The sequence below is a fragment of the Aspergillus nomiae genome, assembly GCF_001204775.2.
Source record: "Aspergillus nomiae NRRL 13137 chromosome Unknown contig00186, whole genome shotgun sequence".
Taxonomy (NCBI): domain Eukaryota; kingdom Fungi; phylum Ascomycota; class Eurotiomycetes; order Eurotiales; family Aspergillaceae; genus Aspergillus; species Aspergillus nomiae.
Window position 1 is genome coordinate 27,826 of NW_015378241.1, and position 23,456 is coordinate 51,281.

The following is a 23,456-nucleotide window of genomic DNA, read 5'->3' on the forward strand; positions in this document are numbered from 1 at the left end:
AAAGACTTGATACCTGCCACGGAACCCAGCCGTCTGACCAATTGCATTCCTATTTAGCTTCTTTGAATAATGCCCACAATGTCACTTGCAGAATTACCGACTGAATTATTATGTTTTATTATAGACTACGCCCAGCTCCACGGAAGCTTAGGAAATCTTTCACAATCTAATTGGAGGATTCGGACTCATTGTGCTCCCTATCTGTTTCACACAATCAATATCGCTTTCTCGGTGGCTAAGTTCAAACGTCTACGTCAACTATCCAAATCCTACATTGCTCAGCATGTGAAGGCCATCCGTTACGAAGCCCCGGAGCTCATAGACCCTCGTTGGTTTTCAATGCACCCGCAAAGTATTCATATCATGCTAATCTCTAGATAGATATCGAAGCATGGGATTATTTTCGCTCCTGCGTTTACACACCATCAGAGTATAACAGAGATCAGAGAGAGCTCTGTTGGAACTTCCACGGCAGAAGAGTCTCATACAACATGATATACTCATATTTTGCTGAGCTAGCCCGTGAACAGCAGACTATCTTAACGGAACGTATAGATTCTATCACATTGGTTGAATGCATTCCTCGCTTCTTGCATCTGCAAAGTATCGAGTTGTCCTTTATTGATAGCACTAAAAAGCCGTTTTGCTGGCTCTCAGGCCGCCTATTCGTTGGTTGGAGAGATTCTTACCCTGTCCACTTTGAGACGGTTATCGATGCCATGGTAGCAGCAAGGCGCAATGGGATTATAGTGCGGAAATTCAAAGTCTCTGGATTTTATTCGAAGATTTCTATGCCAGGCACAAGTCTCTTTAGAAAGGTTATGGAAGCACTGCACAATGTTGAAGACCTGCGACTTGTTGATAGTTCCAGGCTTTTGAATTTTATGCGGCAAGTTAGCCTTCCTTCTGTTCGTCGTCTTGAACTAGCGAAATGTTGGCTATCAGTCAAAGATCTTGAGGAATTCTTCCGCGTACACTCAGGAACACTCCACTCTTTGCACCTCGAGGATACATGGTTACCTACGGAAACTGTTCATGAATGGGGGATTAGTTTATGTTCAGGAACCATAGAAACAATTGTGGATAGGTTGGCGACTATTCGAAGGTTGGGAACCTTGCGCAGGCTTACGATTAATGAGAAGGCAAGCGGCTGCTGCTACCAGTACAAGGAGCTATTCGACGGGATCTCGACAACTTGGAGTATAGAATAGTGAATTGATTTAGGAAAGAGTCCTTATTATTGGCACCGAACATGCAATATAAAAGGGTTAAGATGGTGTTTGCCTCTGGCATTATTGCCTACGGGAGGTACAGAATCATTGATAATCTAGCTACTTGTCGAGAATCAAACATCTTGTAAAAGCTTACTGGCCAGAACAAAGAATTCAGCCGTTACAAATATAATGATTTTTTGGTAACATCTTAACAAAGCTCACTTCAAAAAGAGCGCTTAGTGTTGGATGATATGGGGTTACACCATGTTATGGACATAGACACAGTTAAAGAGAGATATCTGCTCCAAGGGCTATTTTAGGTCCTCCAAAAATGGGACAGTAAAGTGGGAGATGTCCGTACATAGCTGGTCCTCCCTTGGTTCAGGCTTCTATTGTTCTATACCTGGGAATTACTAAGCTGGTTTTCTCTCTCGACGTCGTGGAATTTCCCCATCGGTCTATCGAAGCGATGCATTGGCCCTCCACCGCCAACACCCTAGTATTTATATCTCAATACGCTCTACTATCTGTAATACTACGCCTATTTTAGAAGGCCACCGAAGTGTAGATACCCCAGTATACAATAATTATTATCTGGACCAACCCAAATAGGATGAGTGTCATGTCAATCTTCTCCAACTGCTAAGTTAGTAGATGCGACAATGCGAGTCCTTGTCTTCAGTGGAAATATTTAATTGTGTTCGTGCTCATGGCACTCGCGGAGATTAGCCCCACTATTTCGCGGACCCCTTAGGGACTGCAGCTTGGCCATAACCTTTCGAGGGCGTATATAACTGGGCGATAGTGACACAGACGCCCTCCGTCCTATACAATGCATATGGTTACCAGTGGTTTCTAAACATAATTCACAATATGGTTATCGAAAATTTTAATCAATTTATACATCTGTCGACAAGGTTTACGCCGTTGTATTTGCCAGTTTGTTTGGCATTCTGGTATTCTACAACATCCTAAGTGGATTGTATACCATGTTTTCGAGGTGTCGATACTATCATCTAAGAAGGCTGATGTACCAAATACCTTTTCGAAATATGTTTAGAATACCGTCACTTCAGCGTCTAGTTCTCACAACAGCATATCTAGTGGGGACAGGTGTCTGCAACTTTGTGGGCGTCCAATCTCTGCCAGAAGCAGGATCACGGGCAGCTCGCCTGTCATTGATTAACCTCATGTCTTTGTTCTTCTCTGGGGGCAACGAGTTTGGCGCACGCCTTCTCGGCGTGTCACTTGGGACGTATGGAGCCTTTCATCGGACTGTTGGGTTTGTCACTGTTATTCAAGCCACCATCCACGTTGTGATCATTGCGAAGACGAGATCAATTTCTGCATCGGATAACTTGCAGTTCTATGGTATCTTGGTATAGTCTCCCTATTCTTCATATATGTCTAAACAGAACTGACAAACGCCGCCGCAATAGGCAGCAAGCATGTTTCTTTCCCTTGTTATCTTACCTTTAGTCAGGAAAAGAGTATACGAGGTTTTTTTAAGGACACACCAAGGATGCGCAATAGTGGCGCTTTATGCCATTTGGCAGCACACTCATATCATGCAAAGCACTGATGCCTGGGTGTATCTTCGGGGGTGTGCCATTGTTTTCATTGTGTCGTTCGGAGCACAACTAATCCGTATACTCTTTCGAAACCTGGTTATTGGGAGAAAATGCACAAAGCTCACATTGCATACATATGGGGAAAACATTGCGCGCTTGACGTTAACCCTTCCTCGGCCATGGGGTGTGCGAGCTGGGGAGCGTGTTGTACTCAGCATCCCTTCGATCGGGCTATTCTATCTGGTGCAGTCGCACCCTTTTGCAATTTGCTGGTGGGAAGACGATGGCACCAAAAAAGCAGTTTCTGTCTCACTTCTTTTCCGGCCACGTTCCGGCTTTACCCGAAAGATTCTCGATCGTCTTGAGCAAGATCGAGAATATACTGTATGGATTGACGGCCCGTTTGGTCCAGCATCTATCAGCTCATATGGCCTTTGCGGCCATATGGGAAACTATGGCCATGTTTTCATGGTAGCTACCGGCATCGGAATTGCCGCACAGCTCCCCTACATCAAGGAACTCTTAAAGCAATATCGCCAGGCGCGAATTCGAACTCAAAGAATCTCTCTTGTATGGCAGTTAGAACAGGAAGGAGACTGGGAGAGTGTCCACGACTGGTTACAAGTACTAGTAAAGGAGGACGAGGGATATGTCAGTATTTTTCCTTCTGTTTCGAGCAAGGGCCTTGCTGATACAGTTGCAGTTACTTAGTGTCACAATCTACGATGCCTTAAACCCATCATTAAAAGGAGGTCTGCAGCGTTTCGGGTATCATGACCTGATCGAAGTCCATGGTGGAGAACCGAACTGGGAGCAGCAGATGTCGACTGAGATGGAAAAGCAGAAAGGCAACATGCTCGTAGCAGGTAGCCTTGACCAGTCACCTATTAAATCTATCCAGCGCTAACCACGTTTCCAGTATCTGCTCGTCGTCCTGTGCGGGATCAAATGTTGCAACTGGTGAGGGAGAACATCATATGCGGTGTAGAACTTTTTGAGCAGGAGTTTCAGCCATGGACTCGAAAGAGCAGTTGGTGGTCATACCTTATACCATAGAATATGCTAGAACGACACAATATGTGCCTTTGTATGCTAAGTTAGATGGGGCGACCAGCAAATAGTGTGGTGGCCAAAACGCTCCGCTACAATTCAAGGTATATCATTACAGTCTCTGCAGACATCCACAACCATTTATGTGAGGAGAATAGCCGCGTACGGATAATAGCTACGTACGGAGAGTAATTGCATAGGGAGAGTAATTGCATATGGAGAGTAGTTACGTACGGAGAATAGTTGCATATGGAGAGTGATTGCAAATGGAGAGTGATTGCATATGGAGAGTGATTGCAAATGGAGAGTGATTGCATATGGAGAGTAGTTGCGTACGGAGAGTAGTTGCGTATGGAGAATAGTTGCGTACGGAGAATAGTTGCGTATGGAGAGTAGTTGCGTATGGAGAGTAGTTGCGTACGGAGAGTAGTTGCATATGGAGAGTAGTTGCGTACGGAGAATAGTTGCATATGGAGAGTGATTGCAAATGGAGAGTGATTGCATATGGAGAGTGATTGCAAATGGAGAGTAGTTGCGTACGGAGAGTAGTTGCATATGGAGAGTAGTTGCGTACGGAGAATAGTTGCGTATGGAGAGTGACTTCCGTAAGCAACTAATCTCCATATGCAATCACTCTCCATATGCAACTACTCTCTGTACGCAACTATTCTCCATATGCAATTACTCTCCGTACGTAGCTATTATCCGTACGCTTCCTTATATGTTATACTAACGTGAAGGCTACCAAACATAGTCTCGGTAAGCGTGTCCCCGAGCTCCTATGGTAAGCTACATAAAAGTCACAAGAAACCTCAAACGCATTTCATCACGCGTGATATGTAATCTACGATGGCTTGTAACTTTCTGCGTCTCACTAAGAAGCTCGCGGTGCAATTTATCCTACATGGAGTAATATAGACGGCATGGAGGCCACTCAACCTTATTTCCCGAAGCGTATATTATAGCAATAGTAAATACGGAATGCAGCAAAAGGAACCGTCGTTATCTGTTGGCGAAAAACCAATGAGTGATCAAAATCTCGAAGGTACTGAGGGATTAAAGTCTTATGCTCGACGGCGAGTCACTGGTCGCTGATCATGTTCGTCTGACGTATTCCGCCGTTTACCAGTGAAGACATCATGCCTCGATATGTATTCTTCCAAGTCTTCACGTGTTATTCCACCTTCGCGGTTTTCAAGTTCACCGGGTTTGGATTTTGTTCCTACTAGTAATAATCTGCTTTGAAGAACATCCTTCAATGCAGTATCTGGTGCCTCCGATCTAAACGCATCCCCATCGAGAAGTAGAAAGTAATGGTCCAGTGCCAAGTCGGTAAGGCTTAGTCGAATGTTCAGCTCGTCATCTGAAAAAAACTTATAATACTCTCGTGAATTGAATAGGTAAAAAACAACCACACTAGAGTTATTGCTTTTGTACCATGTGGTTAGGATCTCTTCTGCCTTTCTGTGGACAGAAATAGGAATCCTTGTGCAGACCGGGCCTTTGCATATCTCATCCTCGAAACCCGCGGCTAACGGCACTGACTTCTCGACACCATCCATTTGTGCATGATGTGGTTCAGGCGGGTGAGGGTGGAGTTCAACAGGCGATAATACAGATGATGCATCGTCTATGTTCTCTGGATCCTCATCTATTGGATACTGCTGGCAATTGTCAACTAACGTTTCCTCCTCGGATGGTAGTTGATTGGTAATCTGCTGGACTGGTGTCTCGATGTTCAGTGCCGCCGTGGTAGCAGGCTGCTCACCACGTAGGAGTTCAATCATGGGGTGCCTGCCGAAGAAAGACAAGAATATGTCTCGCATTATGGCAAACGATGTTGGATAGTGCTTCGCCTCTTGATCAGGGCAATAAATGTACTTTATGAAAAGAAACTTGCGATCGTAGAGATACTCTCTCTGAAGGGGGCGACCTGCCCGCCTATCGGGTCTTTCCTTATCCCAATTGACGGCATGGTCCGGCATTAGAGGTGCAGCGGACTGTTTTTGCTCGACATCGAACATCTCACGAAATTTCCTTGCAATGTAATTTACTTTGCTGTTCGCCTCGGGACCTACCACGTCCCTCGAAAGTGCTTCACATATATACTGAAAGGCAGGCAGGTTCGGGTTTCTGTAAGTGTTCTGATGGTTCCTCGAAATATCGAAGCCGAATTTTCTCGCTGCACTGGACAACAACGGCCTCCCGCGAACTTTTAGTAGCGGTTGAACACTGTCTTTGCCGTTTGTTCTTCCTTTTCGAGGCTCGATAAAATGTCGGAATGCTACCAACCAGAGCTGCAGCAGGCTAATCAAAGATGAAAACTCTTCGAGTTTCTCGATGGTGATCCCAGAAGGCAATTTTACTTCCTCGAATCGGGTTTCAGATAGCTGTACACAGCAGGATCCGTTCCATCCTCCCCAGGACCTTAACAGAAGGTCCTGAATTGATACCTTGTTCCTACTGGAGCAGATATCGCGGATCGCGCGTGCAGGACCGGAGAGTAAGATGGCGTCTTGAAAGAAAGTGGAGAGGGTGAGTATCCTTCCGGGAACTACGAGCAGGCTCTGCAGCACACGGTCCCGGTCCTTAGAATTTGTCAGCCTGGGGAACAAAGAAGCCTGGCAACTATCATTAATAGCATCGACGATTTTTTGATCATCCAGAGAATACTTCGGCATCAATCCTTCCAGAAAGCCAACAGATTTTGGGTCAACCAGAAACGCCATATTTCCGGGGAAAAGGCCAGACCAGAGGTGATAGATATTTGTCAAGTAGGAAACCATGACCTGCCTCTCATGAGCAGTTGATAATATATTGATGGATAAAGAACGATGGTATACCTCGTTGCAACGCGGATTGAACATGTACTCTAACTTCCGGTACGTGAACGTCTCCCAGAGCCCCTGGTAGGGAGCGAGGTCCGCCAGCGCCCCTCGCAGAGGAATATTCGAATCTACCTTTTTGACATAGTGGTAGTCCGTATCAGATTTGAACCTGTGCCGCCAGCCCTCTGATGTGCATGGTGCATAGTTGCAGAGCAAGTCGCGGAAGGCCTGAGCATCCGTAATATTTGCCTCTATAGCATACTGTGCAGTAAGATGAATCTGCAAGTGGAGTGGTAGAGCTTTTTGCACATTATGATCAGAAATTTATGTTAAGGATCGTCAGGGGATAGTTCCTTACAATTCAGGTATAGCCTAGCTGTCCACCACTTTTCTCCAGGCGGAAGAAAGCGCCGGGCCGCCTCAAGAAGATCCCGGCCGCGCAAGCACGGGAGAACAACGCTTTTTTCAAGCATAAGATGAGGTGGGTTTTGTGAGAATGACAACCCTTCTCGCGCTATACCCGTATCCAAAATCGCCCTGTTCAACTGGTCCTCAGTGATGACAGCTATAACGAAGTGCTCTGGGTCCAATCGAGAACACTCGTCTAACGTGAAACGCTTAGAATACCATTTGACATTCTCTTCTGCATCAAACTCATGCGACAGTTGCTGGAGAGAGATTTTGGCAAACCCCACGAAGTGCTTTTGTACTTCTTGAGACTTGGTGTCTATATTCTTGTTAAGCCAGCCTGCTCCACTCATAATGTATGATTAAATCTTTCACACCTAGGTAATTAGTTAAGGAAGGAAAGCAAAAAAGGGTGGGAAGTAAGTCAGTACTTATAGATTTTGGTTCACTTTGGACTGGCTTACAAACTGTGCTTAGCATGTTTCATATCTAATAAACTTATTTTTACTTCGCTAGAACTCGTTATTGGATAAAAAAAAGAATAACCAGAGAAAGAATACAACATCTATTTCATTCAAAAAGATTCATCTCATCCTTTTTGATACGATCTGGAAGAACCCTCCCATATCGAATCGCGTCCAGATAATGGGGTTTGAGATTCCAGGACCTGTCCCCAGGTGGTGCCTGTTGCAAGAATTCATGCTGATAATTCAGGGCGGGCGTAAAGAAGACAGATAGACATCGTTACTAACCTGAAATAATATAGAGTATGGAGCCGTTTTTAGTTCACGAATAAAGTCTTTGCCGTATGCGGATATATTGGCCGGATCCTGCAAGTACCTTTCTCCTTCTTCAAGGATCGTCCGTGGGTCACAGAGATTAACTAACAGAGTTGCTACGCTGTCCCGATCAGTCTCCCTCTCTCTGAGTGTTACTCCTTCAAGCATGCTGCTGCCAATATTTGCTATAGTATTGTCAGATTCCTAACAGGCTGCAAACAGAGCAAGCACTCAACACTAACTTATTCGCACCTCTCCATCATGGAAAAGCAAGACGCTTTTGCTCGAAATCGCGCCATGGCTAATCCGAAGGGTGTCGTGTATATACTGGAGGCCTCTGAGGACACTCCTGCAAATTGTGGCGAAATCGACGTCACTAAGATAAACATGAGGACTCGAACGAACAAGAGATAATGTCACTGCGAGTCCGTGGTATCGGTAAGCAAAGAAGAGTGTATTTCCATGGTAGAAGGCCTCCAGCAGGTCAACGATATTTGGATGTGCAGCTGCTCGTAGATTTGACTGCCCATAATGCTTTTTGCCCATGGTTTTGAGTTTTATCAATACTTCTTCCGGGTATCCTGGAGAATTTTCAAGGCCAATCCACCCAGGTCCGGCTTGGTCGATCTTCCAAGATATGAGATATTTCCGAGATGGTTTCCCATCTTGTATAAATTTGCAACCCGTCTGCTGTGAACTAACTGGAGCATTATAATGCTCCTGTGAATCAGTCGCGTTGGTAGTGGGTAGTACATGGAGGGGCACATGGATTCGAGCAGAATGTCTATTTTGATTTGCATCCTCTCCACTGGGCTTGTCAAGCGAATCCACACCACTAGGTTTCACATCCGGTCGGCTATTGCTATTCCAAAGATGAGGTGGAAGGCATGTATTACGCTTCGACTTTTGCATGATTGACAGAAATGGCAAGAACACCTCCACCAAAGAAAACGTTGAATGTGAGAGCAGCCGAAGCTTATATGGCCCTTGTATGTCAAACGAACAGCAGTAGGGACTTCTGACATCACTGTACATAGAAGGCTGAGAACCCATAAATGTAGACGCATTGAATAAGTCGCTACTGTTTGTATAATCAACATCTGTCTTCCAAAAAGACACAATAGCGGCATTCCAAGGCTAAAGAAGGCTAGAAGTTGTTGGAATTGGACCGATGTACCTAAGTGGGACAGAGTGGGTTCCGAGAATGCCTATCACCTGTATTGCCCGCGATACTCTTTTACTGCCGCACCCTAGTTCTAGTGCCGGCCGCGACCCCTTTGGGTTACGTTTCGGCGCGTATACACCATTAAGCCTTCAAGCAATCGATATATGGCACCTAGCATTCAAAGTACGGAACGTAGTCGTCATTTACGTGGTGGATCCTATTCCATTGCCTCTACTCGTAATAACGCTCAAAAGCGACGTATCTATTGCCCCTTACTGATCATTGATGCCACTAAAAACATACGTCCACGCGAAATCATGCGCTGGCATTGTACGACCCTAATGCATCCTTGCCACCCGCGGACCCGTTGGAACTATATTTCCATTTTGCAAACCTGTCATGTGCTAATAGGATCTATACTATCCTGGGTGCTACTAGTGATACATACATTCCGTGGCAGTCTCCGAAAGGTGGGACTGGTGACCCCGGCCCACCATTCACTACAGAGTCACATTAGTCATAAACCTCTCCCTTCAGTAAGGGGACAAGGAAAAAAAAACCACAAGAAGTTCGCCCTCAAGAAGTGGTACTGTACAATGATCAAGAAGACACACAAGGATATAGAGGTAGTTTGTTACCTGCGTACCAGTCAAGGCGAGTACTATTCTGGTGGATCTTGCCCATGTTCCCAGCCCACGAAAGCAAGCGAAACTCTTGTACACTAGACGATGAGGAGTGGAGACCCGCGAGCAATGCTGGGGTGGTGGGGGCTTCCGAGCGTGCGCCGCTGCTCTCTAAGGACACCAACCTGCGACCCTTTTTAGGTGCCGCAGTCTAACTATCCGTGGTGCTGCAGCGGCTTTTGGGTACGTTTCGTCCCAAGCACATATTTAAATTGGAAACAAATGTTAGTCAATATAAAGTACTACCGCAAACAAACGCCAATACCCTGCAATAGCCTGCCTTCAGTTCAGCCCTCAATGGCTCCACCAAAACAGTTAGGCTCTCCAATCGAGCTACCAGTCCGCAGGTCAACAGTTATACCCGTTACGCTTTTCCCATCGGTATCTTTCCGTAAGGATCACAGAAGAGGCGAGTTCGTCAAATATGGGTCTCCATACAACCAGGAAGACCGACTCTTTTTTGGACTAAACCCTCCTTGGAACAATGTCCATGCCATTGAATTCAAGGAGGGCCGCCCAGTCAGCTTCGTGACCCATCAAAAGGTTGAAACCAAGAACATTTCTCTGGACCGTATCAGGCAGATTTCACATGCAAATGTGCTGGGCTTCAAGGAAGTATTTATCCTAAAGGATATTATTTACTTCCTCCGGGACCAATGGGGTCTTACTTTAAACGAGATTTTGCAGCTATCTCCAGTCTTTAACCTCGGTGAGGTGGAAGTTGCTGTTATTTGCAGGGCTGTATGTTTTCAAATAGAGGGTTATCAAACCTAGCCCTGAGCTAATCTTTTGCAGATTCTCCAAGGACTAAGGTATATCCACGAGCAAGTGGATATTTGCTACGGGAATCTGACATGTTCAGATATTCTTATTAATGAACAAGGCGAGGTGCGAATTGGTATGTATCTGTCTCTTCCCTTAACTTGTGATTTGGGACTAATCTTGACAGCGGGCATTGGGAACAGCATACTCCAGAAGCCCGATCCTCTAGGTAAAGCTAAGGATATCCAGGCTGTCTGCCACATAGCCCGCAAACTTCTCAGAGTCGAGGAAACTGTCGATGTGCGCGGCACTACTGGACTTCTGGCCCAAGATTTTGCCGGTGCTCCCCCAGCAACAACAGCAAAAGATCTTCTTCAGGTAAGAAATAATAAACAAGTAGTTTGATTCACTGCTAATCAAATCCGAAGCATCCATTTTTAGAGGTTAGCGCAACTCAATGGTGCCTTCGCCCGCTTCATATCCTCTGCAAGATTGCCCGAGAAAGGAAATATGAAGTAGAGAGTACTTGACCTAGCTTTTCATATACAAGATCTAACCTTCGTAGATGAAGGGTAAATTAAATGGAGAATAGTCAATCAAATTCTTTTTCTAAAATGTGTTCAAAACCGAGCTAGATAACTCTCGCATTTCTCAATATGCTTCTAACCTGTGGTTTTCAAAATGGCTATGAGTTATAAAGTGCGCACTGAACCATATAAAGTCTTCGGTCAAAAGGAGAGAATGACAGGAACAACCAAATAGCATAGCTAGTTGATTCATGTACATACGCCGTTTTGGTCCACAAGGGCCATCTATCGGAACAGTTTGTGTCGCACCATTTGGAAAACAGAAAAAGCCTAATGGTTTAATGTCATAGTGCTCGCCCTCGGCTCACCTGAGTAGCTCCGCCCAGATATAAAAAAGCTATAATGTGGCTACAGGAGTGGAAGTTTCCAGGCACCTTCAACAATCACTCAATTCTCCTGGCAAGATGGAACCCTCCCCCGTGACCGATAATGTGGAAAAGGGCACAGCCTTGCACCGGAGCGATACAACTTATACCATCGAAACCCGCTACATACAAATGCTCCTCGAGGATATCCCATGGTTTTACAATATCCTTGCTGATGCTGCGCACTGGGCATTACTTGCAGGGTACCTGGTGGTACCCGGCACCTTCACTTCAATGCAGAAGTCTCTAACGTTGAATGAAGACCTGAAAAAAACGGAAGCTGGTCAGATCGTCCTAAATACAATACAGAATCCTCCCCTGCTTGCGATTGCATGTTTCCTCATGGTGCTGGGAGCTTTACTGATGTTCTGGCTATCATGGGAGCGGAGAAACAACTATATCTGGCTAATTAATAAGTTGTTTATGTAAGGGACATATTTGTAAAACACTAAGAAACAACAGCTAATATGTTGACAAGGCCAACCCTTCTTAGTGCTTTGGCTGGATTGGTCACAACTCTTGTCAATATCTACACTGCACGGGAGGGTGAGTGGTCTATCATGGCACTCCTGACGACAATCGTCACAGGACTCTCTGCTTCCGGTTCCCTAACCCTGCTTATCATTTACCGTTTTGGGAAGCTCGTCAAAATTAAGCAAGAACATGAAATGGAGACGAAGGCAGGCTTCCAGCGAGTCAGTCCCTGAGGCCATGGGCATCGCCCGGCAGTCTCCATACCAAACAGCATCTCACAGTATAAGGCAATCGAGACGGCGGACAATAACACTGGATAATACAATTTTGTCAAAAGGAGGGTTGAAATACGTATATAATAATGTGGGTATCTTTATGCTGGGCTGGCCTTTTGTGGGTTTTTGATGTATCTATCGCAGTTTAACAATTCCCAGCGGTCACTCTACACACACTTCTGTGAATAAAGTACAATCCCGTACATTAAACAGCAATCTGCATTCTGAGCTAAAATGGAAATTGAAAAGTTCGGTCTCTGCCAGACCCGTAAGGCTCAAAATTTAATACATTACACTTCACTGAATATAGTCAAGGAGCTGACTTTTACCTGCGCCTTCTAAACAAACCCTCTACGCAGTGCCAAACTACACCTGTGTCTTGTTCTGCATATATTCTACGTTATTAGAAAGTTAATCAAGTCCAGGAAGCATACCGTGCGATTTGAAAGACAAGCTAGCATATAGGATATTCCTCCATCTCAGAATATCATGTATCTGACAATCAATACAGAAATTCGCATTAATACATTCGAGGTATCAATGTTCCCTTGCACCATCAACCAAGGTAATGCCTTGAATATATTACTAGCACAAGAAGACTGGTCATTCCGAACTCAAACGAACAAAACAATATACATGAAGCTTGACCGTTTTCCCGCCCATCATAATTCTCTCACATTCCGCGAGAGTGCAGCAGACGTTCCATTCCTGATTCTTCCATAGTACTGCAGGAACTTCTGGGTTTGATTGGCTGGTCAGATGAATTATACGATTCATTTGCTCATCTTCGGTGAATCCCTCGCTGCAATCTTCACACAACGTGATCATCTTAACCCGACTTTTGGCGGACGGGATATATGACAGGGTGGCTTCCAGGGCAGCGCCTGGGCCGTAGGGAACAAATGAAAGCTCCCGAGTGCAGGGGTCACTCTTCCCCTTGCAGCATAAACAGTCCCAAAAGATAGTTCCCAGCATCCTAAGTATTAGTTAGCGGACATAAGCAATATCAATCTTTGCGCTTGGATCTGTACCTTAAATCCGAAGATATTCCTTGCTGCGAATCAGAAAAATATTACCAATATCTTGAATTGAAGGAATATTGGTTCGAAAGGGTTTGGTGAAACGACGTCACAATTTGAACAGAGAAAAGATTAGAGCGTATTAAATAGGTCCTGAGGTAGTCCTGCAATGAAGATATAGCCGAACACAGTCAAGTCATACCATATAAGCTCAAGCTACGAACCTCGACAAATCATCGACAAACAATAACTTAGCACAATAGTCCAGTATTTATAATACTTCAACACTGCTACGGCATGAGCAGGCGGCTTGGCAGGTTGTAGATGGTGACCTAGCACCTACTACCCGGAGTGGGTCTGCCATACCAAAATGGAGCCGCAAATGTCTTTCAGGAATGTGACATGGACACCCCCGAGTGCGGTCTCTAATAGTTTGCGGATCCACAATTCTTTCCCATAGATCTGGTCTGCCTAATGAATCGAAATGCCAGTCCGGGCATGGGTCTTTTGGATGTTTCTGAAATATGCTTCTATTCCTTGGGTTAGGTAGACTCTTTTTTGCTTGTTATCTTCTATATAAATCTGTTAGAAAGAAATTGGCAGCATGAAATGGGGGCGAATACTGTTTATTCTGAGACCCATACCATGGTATGGGATTGTTGATCCATCCCCTTTGTTGCCAAAGACAGAGTGTCACGCTATGAGCTAACCATCAGGCGGCGAAAGAGATGCTCTGATTGAACGGTTGCAAAATATCTGGAGGGTTATCTTTCTTAAGTAGTAAACAATTTCGACCAATATATTCTACTCAGATATACATAGTTTTATAAATAAACGATGAACGGTTATAACGCATGTCGTCAATGTGTAAGGCATTGAGTCCTACGTATCATGGAAGTCACATTATAAACATTGACCTCAGCCATCAACAGATCAGATACACAGCTGAGATATAATAACCTACTACTTTTGGCTACTGGATAAGAGGTGGGAAGCGGAGGTAACTATAAACTTAACAATCTCTAATTTTGGAAAAGGTTTCCCAGAAGACGGGAAATGTACTGTAAAGTACTATCAATTGTTGACCCCAAAGTTACATAAAAAAACAACACTGCAACAATCTCTTGGCTTCACAGAGTTGCTAAGCAGACTCTGGACACAACGTAGCATTAGTTCGATCGTCTTCTAGCCCTGTTGCGAGATTCTTGGCCTTAAGAAAGCCCTCTTTCACCATCATCTCACACACCCCGTACCATTTGTCTGTTGGTATCTCTACTTTGAAACCTTCATCATGACCCTGAACCATCCAAGAGGTATCACGTGCGCATCCAGATACGTACGCGGCAATGGCAACTCTCTGTGCGATGCCGCGTTTTTTCAACACTCGTAAAACACGAAGGAGCTCTCTGACTGCCTGAGAAAAGATGAGTCGCCGGAGCTGCGTATAGTAGCATAGATTACCTACATCAAAGTCGTCCTGTTGTAGCGACTCCAATTCATCTTTCATTGAAAATTGATCAACACCTTTTTCCTCCTGATCATCATCACCGCTCAATATCTGACCAAATAGTGTTTAGTTTCTGCGTAGTCGGCATGGTTGAGTGATGTATCCACGCTTACCGGTAAACAAAGGTCAACAGTCCGCACCATGATAGAAGACCAATGCGCGTAGGAAGGGCAGAGTATTGATATTTTTTCGAAAGAGGGATAAGATTCAAAAGTAGTGCGAAAGCGAATAGGAATCCCAGAAGACATTTATAGAACCAAGGAGGAGATGCACAAGGTAACATTTCAATAGAATTTGATCGCCTTTCAACAATCACAATGTTACGGTGAAAGGTTAAACTTACAACGGCGCATTGCTCTCCTTCCCCTAACAACATCAGGTATATAGTGGATCCGCCGTGCTGAAATGGGGCCGCAGGCGCTAATTATTAGGCTGACCTCTGAGTCCACCCCTGAGTAGCGTCGTGGATCTGAGAGTAGCAAAGGATACGATTTTGACAATACGCTCCACTACTGATTATTTATGGTTCCCTTGGTACGTGGTACGTATATAATTAAATGTTTTTTCGATTTGCTTCACCGAGTGATTATTGTTCGAGAAATAATTGACTCCAGCTCTTGCGTTATAGCTCATTTATACTCTCTCTATATTCTGATCGTTTCCGCTGGGCTGTCATGCCGTCGACGCCTAATAAGTGATCAAACCTGACAATGTCTCTCTCTATAGCAATCTAATTACATAAATCAGAGACAATGGCCAGTGCATAGTTCAATTACTTATTGAGCATCAAACAGAATATCATTGCATCTCTAAATACGGTATCATGTGCATTGGACTCTAAGGTGCGGCAATTGCTTTTGAATGGCAGTCCCTGGCATGATATTTTATGTTTTTCCGACGAATACTGGACTTTTTCTGGGCTGAATGAAATGAAATCATTTATTGCCAGACATTTAAGTCAGGTGGAGAGGATATAGCTAAGAGGGGAGCATCCGACGTCTGGGACAGAAATCCAATCTGGCAGCGGGACTGATCGGTCTGTCCACCAAATCGAGGCGACTTTCAGTATGGACTTGTATATCTGACAGGAATCTGGTATACTCCAACTTGCAGGTAGTGTGGAGAAGGGCTGGAAAGCAATGAGGGTGGTTATAGTTCTGAAGCGCGTGGAGGGTTGTTCATCACGGCCAACAAGGGTGCTATTGAGCAAGTGCAACTGAAGCTGGGGATATTGAAATATTACACTATTGTGTTGAATAGACTGGTTCTATTGTGATATGGAAGAGTCCAAAGAATATACCGGCAAATTCGCCGTTATACAGTATATAATAGATATGAGAAGATGCGCCATATGTGGCAACTGGTCCAAATCCTTATCATAAGGCATGTTGGCCCCAAGCGGATTACATGGTACAGTAAGCGAGTATGTTCCCTCTTCCGGTTCAGCACATAAATTTCACGAGAAGACGAAATTAGAATGGCTAAAAAAAACACTACAACGTTCAGTGAACCTAACCGACGCTTTTATTGCGATAGGGTGTGGGCCTATGTTTGGTGCCGCAGTGGGTGCAAGGTTGTCGCCTGAGCACATACCAAATAATTCCAGGGATTAACGCCGCTTCATAGAGAGAAACAAGAGCTTCTCACTTAATCAGAACATCATATAGAGTCTCGCTTGTTATGAGGCGAGGGTCCATATAGTTAGGAACCTCTCATAAGTGGGTCTGCCGTACTAAAATGGGGTCGTAAATGCCCTTGACCCTATGACTAACATATTCTTGTAATCATCCGACAAACCCCTGTTCTTGGTTAACGAGGTAGAACTCTACTAATCCTAAACAGTTCGGAATATGTACTATCACTGGTTATAGTCTGATCCAATGAACAACAACAAGAAGAATAATTTAATGGATATAGGACGCTATTTTATCTAAAACTATTAGTTTGTAATTGAAGAACAGACAACATATGTTAAACTCTTCATGCACACTACCCTCAAAATCTGCCTAGCTTTATGTTAGTGTAAATAGTGGAAATGACTTATTAAAAGCTCTTACCTTTCAGTCTAAACAGTGCCCAGTTGCACTTTGCGGCAAGCGAATGCTTCAATATTTCCAAAAATGAGTGATGCATTCCTATCTTAGCTCCGTTAGATATAAGATAGTCATGCACTGCCTGTGTATCCCCTGTGCCTGCGTGAGCTACCCATGCAAGTGGCGTTGTCCACTCTTTGTCTTCGGCATTTATGTTTGCACCATGTTCAATAAGTAGCTTCAAAGCATCAAGTGCACCATACTCAGCTGCCCAGGAGAGTGCAGTTCGGCCATGAGTGTCAATCTTATCAACTTTGGCGCCATATTTTAGAAGGAGCTCAATGATGTGTATATGATCATTGATAGCAGCAAATACCAGCAGTGGTCTCTCTTGACTCTGCTTGTTCTCCTTGTCACAGAGGTTGGGACTAATCCCTGCATCAAGGTACTTTTGAACATCAGAAAGATGTCCTTTTTTGAGAGCTGATTGTAGCCCTCCTGGGATTCTTGGCTTGCTGAACATTGTAGCTAGGGTAGGGAAAGGCAAAGAAGATACAATAGAATAGAGAAAATTAACTAACAGAAGTGGAGAGTATATATATATCTATTATTTTATTCAAAATCTAGACAAAAGACACTGGCCTGCAGTCACTAAAAGGGCTCGCAGCAAACATTTCCAGACTACACAAAGACGCCGGTGCGCTATCGTATAGTCATGATAGATCAATAGTGCTTTACAGAGATTATAAAGGTACGACTTTCCGGTCGAACACTGGGTACGCAATCACGTAAGACCCGTGTAATAGAACTTCCCTAAGTCGCCTCTTCTTTATATCGAATATAGCCGCTATAAGTGGCGAACCTTGCCCCACGGTATGGATTCTAGGAACACAGGAGAGAGACAATGGTCCTACAGGTTTTTTGGCGATTGTTGCGCTGACACCGGCACATGTACGTGATATATATCTCTATAACAGCTGCTGATTTGCACTACAGGTATATGCGCGAGCTTTCTGCCATGCTGGATATTCGGGAATACTCTATCTCGGCTAGAGAATCTTGAAGCAGACGGAGAAGATTCCTGCCGTGGGTGTAATGGAAATGTAAAGTATATCTTTACAGCATAGCTTTCTTCTAGTCAGCTAATACAGAAACCAGTGCTGCCTACTCGCATGCCTTGGCCTCTGTGGCTTACACTGGGTACTACTAATGAAAAAGCGACACATGGTACGCAAGCAGCTTCAAATCCTAGGCTCAGTATATGGAGATTGTCTCGGGTCCTTCTGCTGTCCCTGCTGCGTTTTGGTTCAGCAGGAGAGAGAGGTTAAAAAATACCAAGAAGAGATGCGCAATCAAGGCTATCACTTGAATGAGCACATGCAGTACCACTAGTTACGGGTTGATTGGTCACAATGGGGTTATCCTTGCTTGAGGCCTGCTTTGCCGACTATAATGTTCAAGTCACGGGTATTACTGGGTGTCTGCAAATTGCATTCAAGATTAGATTCAGAACAAATGGGCCAGATAATAAGTACCCAAGGGGGTGATATGGAGGCGCGGTGTTGTTGCCCTTTTGATTGTTGTCCTCTTCACTGTCATCCTGAGGCAGTCATAGCATCGCACTGAAAGCTTTCACACTAAGCATAGTACATTATAAAATATATATGTACCTATATAATACATTACACGACACTTTACTGTTTCTTCCCCCCGTCAAGATTTAGAGTGGGAAAAGATCATTTTACTGTAATACCTAGAAGAACAAGCCTTTCCAGTACTAGGTATAGTTAGTTCTACCGTATAAATAACCGAACTCCGGGAGTCTTAAAAACGAAAAGAAAGAAAAGAAGAGGGAGGGGGAACGAAAAAGAGATCAGCAGCATCTAGTATAGTTCGTATGCTACGTACAAGAAAACTAAAAAATAGGAAAATTCTCTTTTTTCTAATGCCTTAAGCTTGTCCCCGGACAAACTTAGATCATAATAGTCGGGTTAGCTATATGGTTATGATCGCCCTCTGTGTGCTTGCCACACCGAAATGGGGTCGCAACCAAGTAGTGGAGACAGGGCCCAGGTCGTGCGACCCCAAATCGGCTCGCAGATCAGCGTCTACCCAACCAAAAATTCCACCTTACTTGCATACACTTTCGAGTTGTCTTCAACAGAGACACGCAATATGGCGAAATATGGTAGTATACAGTTCTTGGGCAGGAAGGATTCTAGAGTAGAGACATCAACCTATAAGTAGCTACTGCCGTGCATCCCACTCCTCTCTTTTTGGGGCCATCATACTACTGGTTTCGTTCTATCTTATGTTGAATCAAGCCTTACCTACAAGACCCATAACAAACATGTCTCGACACTTTGCGGCTCGCATGACTTATCAGACGGTACGCGGATATCAAAGCCAAGCTCTACCCTACAAGACTAGCCTTGTATATGATGGAGTAAAGGGTATCCCAAAGAGAGTACCCGTATGTTCCCCATAAAACTGCAACCGTGCTCAATACTGACTCAGGGATATTCTCGACAGAAACTGTCGGTAGAGCCTTCGCAAGATTTGCTCCGTTCTCTACTGCAAGGCTATAGCCCTACCTTCCGGCGTCATCCTCTGGGGATGGAAGCAGACGCTGTCATAAAATTGACCCCGCGGCAGCAGATGTGTTACTATGATGGAAAAATGTTTGGCGGATACCTCGCCTTGCTCTTAGACCGTATCCTTGCAGACTGCTGCCGGCCTGCGGTCACAGCATACCTCAACACGTCTTTTGCGCAGTCTGTTCCACCGGATGTTCCGATTCGCCTGCGTGCATGGCCAGAGAGAGTCGAAGGGCGTAAAGTCTACCTCACGGCGTCCATCCAGATCCCTGGAAAAGGGGAGGGTGAGTTCATTGACGCTATTCGGGCGAATGCATTGTTTGTGCGACCCCGAAGTTGAATGCAAGCAACCTGGGGTTTTAGGAATTGTTGCTACGAGTTGGCGTGTACTTGAAAGACCGATCTTCCATTAATTCCGCGATGGATTCTTTTACTTAGACTTATCGAATTTACTCCTGTTATACCAACACGAATCCTTATCATCCTGAGAGAATTAAATCACGTCCCCAATATGTTATCCACTGCATTTGGACTACTTATTACCTTAACCTGACACCTTAACAAGGAACAGGGTCCGCCCCGCCTTTGAGTAGGGCAGAGATAGTTAAGAAACGTTTTGGATATTTTATTGAAATTTTCTCTAGTAGCCATCATGATACGCTGAGCGATGTCTTCGAGCCTTTTGAAGTGACGAGAAACATTCTTCACAGTCAGTACACCAATGATGCCTTTCAGTGTCATGTTGCCGAAGTCCACTCCTGTGGCTAAAAGATTTTCAGCAGTCACTGCAATAGGCAATTTGGCAGGGGCTGCTGCGACGACTAGATCGGGGAGGGCTTTCACATATGTACTCCAAGGCGGCCGATAAGATCCGATCTTCCTATCCAGTTCTCGTCACGGAGAATCTCAAGTAGCCCATCCAAAAGGCCAGATATCTCTTCAAGTTCCGTCAATCTGTGCTTCAAATGGGCCTTTCGTCGCTGGTCGGTTTCTTTGTCTATCGAACACGCAGTCGCATGCTTGCGACAATTGATGTACGGTATACCTCCGGTACACTGCACACAGTTGATTATTAACCAGGTTTAACTATCTTTCGAGCATTCATAATCACCTTGCTCTTTCTTTTTTGACATGCAGAACAAGCCCTAGATGAATTTTGTCGCTGTGATTGTGCAGGTGTTGCTTTGAACCCTACCCGAGTCCATCCCAGAGTTCCTGACTTCTTTGTCATTGTAAATATTCTGAATGGCAATTTTCTGGGGAGTACCCAAGTTTTCCATCCAAACCTGGGCAGGCACTTACCAAGCAAAGGTTGGTAAACATGCCTGGCGAGACCAAATTTGGAATGGCGCATAACAGTTCGTATTTAGTATTTTTCGTGGAAGTGTAGTTCGCCTTGTAGGGGCCCTTGAAAAAATCTGAAACTGGAGTTTGACCCTTGCTTCAGAGCGGCGCTGCTCAGGGCGATGGGGCTTGGAGCTAGGCGCTGACTCGTCAATCGCCTGGTGGGGAAAGATAACCCTCAGATTATGGGTCTTCAGCCTCGGCGTTGATTGGACGGCTGGGCTGTTTCCCCTGGTCACGGTCTTTCCTGGTTTGGACCAGACCGAAATGACTCCGCCCTGGCAAGCGCAAGGTGCCCTGGGTTGTGACCTTGCTTGCTCTCGCTGTCAAAAGTCAAGAGAGATATCCGAAGGTCTAGATTCGTTCAAAGGTAGAATAATGGCACATAAGTGGATCGTTGTCGTGGAAGGCTAACTTTCACTGAACGACAAGGATGAATTTGTCCTGGTAGACTGTCTTCATTCAAAACAACAATAAATAATGATAGCTTACGGCCGGACAGAAGGATTGGGATGCTTGCCTAAAACTGAGCCCAAACAACCATGCCTAAAGAATGCCTGATTAATTATCTGCATCTCATGTCCAACTTACAAGCTATCTTTCCTAACTACTTGTCCCCTTTCTCTCGTTCTTATAAAACTTTACTCTGGGAGACTTCCTCTATTACTATTTCTTCCTCGTATTTGTTAAGTATTCGAGCTTGTTACTACTCGGGTGTTTATATTTTCAAACAACTGTTGAAATTATAGCTGCCCGGATGATTTTGGCACTATATTTCCCAACATCCACGCTAACCAGCTCATCTGAGCTATTTGCGCATAGTTACTGTTATTTGCCACGCAAGGCTACTCAGTAGTGGTCCTAAAAGAGGAACGAATGGAATTCGAGACAGCAGTGCACTCGGTGGAAGAACCAACATTGGGAATCTCAAGCCCAAACACCCCAGCGACGACGTTTCAGATCTGTGATAATGGTATGGCACCGAGGTCTGGAGATTTTAGGTGCAGCTTCTGCAACAAGACTTCCCGTCGAAGTATTCAGCCCCCTTGCAGAGCAGAGAACGTTGAGAGACGCAGAGACAACACGGCATCTGTATCTCCAGTGGGTATCATAACTAATGGTACACAGGCGACCTACGCGACCGACACCAGCGACGGCGCATTGAGGCCGCCGGCCAATCACGTCTGCCGAAACGCAAATCCTGCAAGACAGAAGAAGGTCCGTTGCTCGATGGCTCGGCCCGCGTGCACCCGTTGCGTCCGAATGGGGATAGCATGCCACTATCCCGCGACCTCCTTGCTTCCTCGGATCGCTGACCCTCATGGCATCTCTCCTGCTTCATCCAGCTTAGTCGCTTCGTCTAGACCGGGTCAAGCGAGACCAATCCCCAGCTCCGTGGATCAGAATGTTATGGGCACCTCGGACACCCCAAGGCACGATGTACCTCACCCTGATACATATGACACTTTTTCGCTGACCATGACTGGCAAACAATGCAACGCCACATACAGTCACTTCGATCCAATCACCGCCACGGGATGTAATCCATTCGGTGCTAGCAATGTGGACTCAATAATGCAGGCGATGGACGGGTCTCTGTTTAGTTCTGGTACTTCCCTGCGTTGGGGCGACGACCTCACGCCGCTGAGTGATCCTATGCCTGTTGAAAATGTCTTAACTGGTGGCTTAGAGACGTCAATTAACCCAAGATTGTCCTTGCCCCTCAATGAGATCTCCAGGCCAGTGGGTCCGTTAGAGACCCGCCAGCCTGAAGCATTACCAGCAAGTGCCTACAACGCCCACTGTGCTTACAATTTGCTATTGCCTTCAGTCCCTTCCTCAAACAGCCATTATTGGGGTATTCATAGTCGTGGGGAGAACAACGATCTTGCACAAAGACTTCTCCGCGGTGATATTTTCTGCGGCTGACACTGAGCTATCGCTTTTTCCTAAAGATCGGTCTATCCGTTAGGCGAAATGTGCCCCTGTATACGAAAAATGTGGCTTTCAACCCTTCATGCAGTAGCTTCCCTTAGTGTTATCACAACGAACCCCTTCTCTCCATCTTGGTATCTCCGTATTCAAGTTAATCAAATCTGCGATACTCAGCTGGAAATTTACAACCCTAGAGTATAGTAGACATTATGTCTAAGACAAATAATAGTGCTAAAACACATCTTCTGTCCACTAAAAAAAGCTAATTGGGGTACCGTCGAGGAGCTAGATGGGCCTACTTCAGTCTATGTTTTCACCATAAATGTGTGCTACAAAACTAAGCCAAATGGATGAGTATTGAAATCAACCAGCAGGTATTTAATGCAGCCAAGAAATCTTTGACCGTCCATATGTCATCTAAAATGCCGGACGTGATAACTAAAAGCAAGTAACGGCACGAATCCGGTGCGGTGTTAACATATATGCATTACCTAGGCTCTCATATCTCCGTAGATCTCCCCTTCATGGCTTCTCCACAGAACATCCACCCAAAAAGAACAGAGCGGGCAAGTTCAGAAGAAAGAAGATTAGTGATAAACTGGCAGTGATGAGTTCCCAGTATGTGCTTTGTTTGTGAAACGACTACCACCATCCTTGCACACACTACCAAAGACAGATATTGGTCAAATCCAATGAAAAACCTGCCGATAAAAGTCCCGTTGACTGCTCGCATTACAGGCTTGAACCAGCCGGACCCAGCCCTAAAAGAAAGATTTGCCATTGTGGGCATCCGGTTATCGAGGTGGAAACGGAGGGGGTAGAAGTTCCGCCATGGTAAAGGCGCCCATAGTTTGACCGGC

General features: G+C 45.1%; 7 protein-coding genes across 7 annotated transcripts; 5 read left to right on the forward strand and 2 right to left on the reverse strand.

Moving 5' to 3' along the window:
* Positions 1–2,266: 2,266 nt before the first annotated feature.
* ANOM_009840 (ferric reductase family protein) lies at positions 2,267–3,692 on the forward strand (the record flags this gene model as incomplete). The annotated part of the gene is made up of 3 exons (XM_015555096.1): positions 2,267–2,593; positions 2,771–3,436; positions 3,489–3,692. The coding sequence occupies 3 exons, from the start codon at positions 2,267–2,269 to the stop codon at positions 3,690–3,692; spliced, it is 1,197 nt and encodes a 398-aa protein (XP_015405752.1).
* A 1,207-nt stretch (positions 3,693–4,899) lies between these two features.
* ANOM_009841 (uncharacterized protein) lies at positions 4,900–7,424 on the reverse strand (the record flags this gene model as incomplete). The annotated part of the gene is made up of 3 exons (XM_015555097.1): positions 4,900–6,624; positions 6,679–6,962; positions 7,022–7,424. The coding sequence occupies 3 exons, from the start codon at positions 7,422–7,424 to the stop codon at positions 4,900–4,902; spliced, it is 2,412 nt and encodes an 803-aa protein (XP_015405749.1).
* Positions 7,425–9,995: 2,571 nt separating this feature from the next.
* On the forward strand, positions 9,996–10,979 carry ANOM_009842 (uncharacterized protein; the record flags this gene model as incomplete). The annotated part of the gene is made up of 4 exons (XM_015555098.1): positions 9,996–10,439; positions 10,494–10,596; positions 10,648–10,838; positions 10,902–10,979. 4 exons carry the CDS (start codon positions 9,996–9,998, stop codon positions 10,977–10,979), a joined length of 816 nt encoding a protein of 271 aa, XP_015405750.1.
* Positions 10,980–11,451: 472 nt separating this feature from the next.
* Positions 11,452–12,119, forward strand: ANOM_009843 (uncharacterized protein; the record flags this gene model as incomplete). Its single annotated transcript, XM_015555099.1, has 2 exons — positions 11,452–11,837; positions 11,891–12,119. The coding sequence occupies 2 exons, from the start codon at positions 11,452–11,454 to the stop codon at positions 12,117–12,119; spliced, it is 615 nt and encodes a 204-aa protein (XP_015405751.1).
* Positions 12,120–16,682: 4,563 nt separating this feature from the next.
* Positions 16,683–17,243, reverse strand: ANOM_009844 (ankyrin repeat domain-containing protein; the record flags this gene model as incomplete). The annotated part of the gene is made up of 2 exons (XM_015555100.1): positions 16,683–16,693; positions 16,745–17,243. The coding sequence occupies 2 exons, from the start codon at positions 17,241–17,243 to the stop codon at positions 16,683–16,685; spliced, it is 510 nt and encodes a 169-aa protein (XP_015405755.1).
* A 1,827-nt stretch (positions 17,244–19,070) lies between these two features.
* On the forward strand, positions 19,071–19,657 carry ANOM_009845 (PaaI family thioesterase; the record flags this gene model as incomplete). Its single annotated transcript, XM_015555101.1, has 2 exons — positions 19,071–19,193; positions 19,253–19,657. 2 exons carry the CDS (start codon positions 19,071–19,073, stop codon positions 19,655–19,657), a joined length of 528 nt encoding a protein of 175 aa, XP_015405747.1.
* Positions 19,658–21,537: 1,880 nt separating this feature from the next.
* Positions 21,538–22,590, forward strand: ANOM_009846 (uncharacterized protein; the record flags this gene model as incomplete). Its single annotated transcript, XM_015555102.1, has 3 exons — positions 21,538–21,634; positions 21,790–21,879; positions 21,935–22,590. 3 exons carry the CDS (start codon positions 21,538–21,540, stop codon positions 22,588–22,590), a joined length of 843 nt encoding a protein of 280 aa, XP_015405748.1.
* Between the last annotated feature and the right edge of the window lie 866 nt (positions 22,591–23,456).